Genomic DNA, 4238 nt, shown 5'->3' with positions numbered 1-4238 from the left:
AGTTTTAAATAGGGATAATTTTTAATGATTTTAAAGTTTCAGGGGATTTTTAAGGATAATTTTAATTGATCGGCCTGTTTAAATATTTCTTTTTAATTCGGCTTTTAATTATTGTATTTGTATTGTAGTTTTTATGAGGCTGTTAGCCGCCCTGAGTCCCATGAGGAGAAGGGCGGGGTATAAATTAAATTATAATAATTATAATAATAATCTCTGCTTTTTTAAATTATTATATTAAGGGATGCAATAAATAAAAAGTATCAGTTATGAATGCTGACAATGAGAACAAGTACTTTGGATAATTAGTTGCTCCATTTGCACAGCATTTTCTATGTCCATTTTCTATGTCAACATAATAAAGCTTCCAACATTAATTACTGGAAGAGCCTAAGGGCTTCTAGTTCCTATGTATGCTCAGTATCCCTTCTGCCTTCAATCTAATTATATGACTTGCATGAACCTCCACATTTCGTTAATATTCATTTATAAATAGAAATAGTAATAGATGCAACTATTAAGATGTTCCTGAAATCTTCTATTATGTTTCTTGCTTTGTCAATTTAAGTCAGATTGCAGTCTTATCTGACAGATTTAGCAGCCGTCTAAATCTATTTTTAGTATTATGTTTGTTCACCACTGTAATATTACATTTGTAATTGTAATATAAAGGCCACTCACAAAGGGTTTGTTGCTTGACTTATGCAACTGTCTCTTCATTATTTTACTTTGTTTTCTCTAAAGGTTTCGAAGAGAATTCACACAGGGTGTGAAGCCAGACTGGATGATTACTTGGATTGAACACCCAAACTTATTGGAATAAGTTCCCAGAACAGAGACTGTCATATACTAGTAATATTTTGACATATCAACAGACATCTCAAGATTTGTATGCCACAATACATAGTGGACTAATTTTTTGAGTTTTGCTTGAATACCATCTTGCTCTGAATAATATAAATAATATCTTTCCCATCAGAGCTGAAAGCACAGTTTGGACCAATGTAATGGGGAACATGTTAGGTTTGTATGAAAAACATCTTGATGTGCTCTGGAAGAAGATAATTCATAGTTCGTAACTGAACATTGCATCCTTTTTCTTCAACCATCTTCAGATACTGAAATGGGTGGTTTCAAAAAAATGAGAAAAAGAAAGAAGTGACGTTCCAAATATCAGACTTTTACCTGACTCCATTGATACACAGTACTTAACAGCCAAGGTCTTGATTTAATGATCAAATACATTAGAATACTTAAATTACTTTTCAGTGGACATATTATCTGGATCATTCAGCAATGAAAGTAAAGATGTTTCAATAGACCTCATATTTATACCAGAATCAAGTTTTGTACTGTTTTTACTTTGGTGCTTTTTTTCTGTATATTTGGTAATGAAAGTAAAAACTATAATAGCCATGTGCAACTTTTAGCTGAGATCCAACATATAGTATAGTGATATGATGTAGTGTTGGGGTGGGTATGGTATGTTATAGTGATATAGTATGGTGTGTATGGTATGGTATGGTATGGTATGGTATGGTATGGTATGGTATGGTATGGTATGGTATGGTGAACTTAATTTCAATGTGAGGCAGATTTGTGACACTGCCAGAGCTTAAATAATATAATAATATATAATATAATATATAATATAAAATATATAGGACTAAATTGACATCATCTAAGTGGCTAAAATCCCAAGGTGAATGTTCTAAGGAACATTCACCAATCTGAGTATTGCTCCTTTTATACATTTAAAATGATTTAAAACTTGATAGCATAAGATGATTTGAATTGATTATCTGAGATTGCAAAATATTTTGAGGTATTTTAACTCTCCTGTTTGTTCATTTTACTGGAAAAGCAGGACACTGAAGAAACTATATCTAGGAATGTCTCAGTTAATGAAAGAATAGCAGAACAGCCAACTGACCATCCAGTTAGCCACTTCCACAGGGATCACTGTACCTATTGTGTAAACAGCAGGCATAGTGCCTGGATATTATGAGCTTCTTTCCATGAGCCATACATATTGATCCCCTTGAACATTCAGATCACGCTAGATGATGTGCTGAAGTCGATGTCATCATTTACTTCCCTGTTATGACAGATAAGAAGCCGCCAATCTGAATGTATTCATTTTGGAAGACATACTAACGCAGGGTATCTGGGCTATATCCCCATAGGGTATCTACATTTACAGCCTAAATGGTGCTATTAAAATGACTTGGGATAGAATACCTGATTTGCATGCAGAAGACCCCAAGTTTATTCTCTGGCTTCTTAACTAAAGAAAAAATAATAATAGGAAGTAAGGGAAAAGATCTCTGAAACCTTGAAGAGCTACTATGAGTCAAAATAGCAATGGTGAGCAGCCTGGATAAGTACTCTAGTACAGGGGTGTCAAACTGCTGGCCCATGGGTCGGACACGTCTGCCCCAATACGTTGCACGACGTCATGTGATATCACGAGTTTGACATGTCTGCTCTAGTATAGGATATAATTATTGAACCTCACCTGTATCTTAGAAATTGTCTTTAAGACACTGACTTTTTTCTCCTATTTTTTGCTGCATTATTTTACTGTACCTTTTACTTTTGAAAACTATTGTAATGCAGTTTCTGGTAGAATGCAACAGAAATAACAGACTTGTGGCACTTGAAAAGCTAACACATCTATGACTGCTCATCTTTTCTGGATCACAGCCCACTTTATCAGATGCCTGGAGTATAAAAGTATTTTATCTCTGCTGTGTACAGTTACATGTACAAACACATCAGAAGAGTTGTTGAAGGGGTAGAAAGAGATGCACATGCAGAACGTGAGGCAAGCAGCAACTATACTCCTTCATGCCTACAATTATGCATTTGGGGATTGATTAATTGATTCTTGCATGAAATTAATAACTTGGATTGAATATGCATTCTCCAGTAGCTATGTTCTTTCATCATTTGAAAGAAGTACAAGAGAATGTCAATTTTAAAATGAATTTTAACAAGCTAAAGAATAGTGTTCAGTCTCAGCTTTCCGATTCTTTTCTTGTTGACCAGTTGGTTGTTCCCATCAATTGATCCATTTGAATTAATTTAATTGGTATTTTAAACAGGTCAGTATATGCAGTGATACTTTTGATTCTTTATATTGTATATAATTATTTGTTGTTGGGAACCAGTGCCTAAAGTTGTAGATTGGAAAATATCTGGAAGAAAAATACTAGCTGGATGAGGGTAGAATGTAAATGGCAGTGGCCGCACACTGGATCTGGTGATCCTATCGGAGCAGTGGCTATATGTTCTGAAATTGGGGGAGTTCTTGGAGTCTCCCTTGTCAGGATCAAATCAACCCCTAATGACCATGGAGTTCTCTAGCACCACTATCCACTGCAGGGAGGCTTGACCCATTTGATTCATCCATCCCTGGTGACTGAGGAGCCTGGATGAGTTTCAGAAGGTGTTAGAGGCTGTTCCTGTTGGCCTGCTGCATAGTCCATCTGAAGCCTTGGTCACTGCCTAGAATGGGGTGCAGCTGAGCTTTAGATCAGATCACATCCCTGCAATGTCTCCCATTCACAGAGTTGAAGAATTTGAGAAAGAGACATCTAGAGCAGAGGCCCCCAACCTTTTGGGCACCAGGGAGCGGTTATGTGGAGAGAGATTTTTCCATGGACCGGAGAGGGCGTGGTTTTGTGTGCTGCCTGCATCCCACGGATGGGGCTTCGCTTGTTTCGCTGCCCGGTTGTTGGCATGCCGCAGCCCGGTGCCAGTCCATGGACTGGGGGTTGGAGACCCCTGATCTAGAGTATTCCCGATGCTCACAAAAGATGAACTTAACCAAACATGGTTTAGAGCCATTATCAAGGCCTACTTTGTGGCAGTAAGAGTGGCAAAACATCTACTTCGCCACCCTATCTGTGGAGAGTTGGCTCTGTTTCAGGTGACATGTGCCTTCTTATGTATAGGGTGATCGGAGAATCACCTGCAAGCTTGTGCAAAGGAATTTTTTTCAGCATCTGTTGAACAAAGTCACTTGAATTTGCTTGGGGTTCGATGCCAGCGTTGTTGCAGGTCTGGAGGAGAGGCCTAGAGAGAACTCTTGCCTGATTATCTGGAAGTGCTTTAAACCTCTTGGGTCTGAGGAAGTGCACAGGGTGTCTGGGATTGTGAACTCAGCCACCTGCTCCTTAGATCAGTGCCTCTCCTGGCTTGTTAAAAAAGCTTAGGGGTGTGTGAATGGATTCTTG

General features: G+C 37.9%; 1 protein-coding gene across 1 annotated transcript in view; it reads left to right on the top strand.

The window, feature by feature from the left end:
- MAIP1 (matrix AAA peptidase interacting protein 1) overlaps window positions 1-1333 on the top strand; it is a gene marked incomplete in the record, with an annotated part of 8014 nt that extends 6681 nt beyond the window's left edge. Inside the window, 1 exon segment of the mRNA XM_015813029.1 lies at window positions 742-1333. Within this exon segment, the coding sequence (XP_015668515.1) occupies window positions 742-820 (79 nt within the window).
- Between the last annotated feature and the right edge of the window lie 2905 nt (window positions 1334-4238).

The sequence above is a fragment of the Protobothrops mucrosquamatus genome, unplaced genomic scaffold, assembly GCF_001527695.2.
Source record: "Protobothrops mucrosquamatus isolate PMUCROS unplaced genomic scaffold, P.Mucros_1.0 scaffold129, whole genome shotgun sequence".
In the NCBI taxonomy this organism is placed as follows: domain Eukaryota; kingdom Metazoa; phylum Chordata; class Lepidosauria; order Squamata; family Viperidae; genus Protobothrops; species Protobothrops mucrosquamatus.
This window is presented reverse-complemented; position numbering and strand designations above follow the sequence as displayed.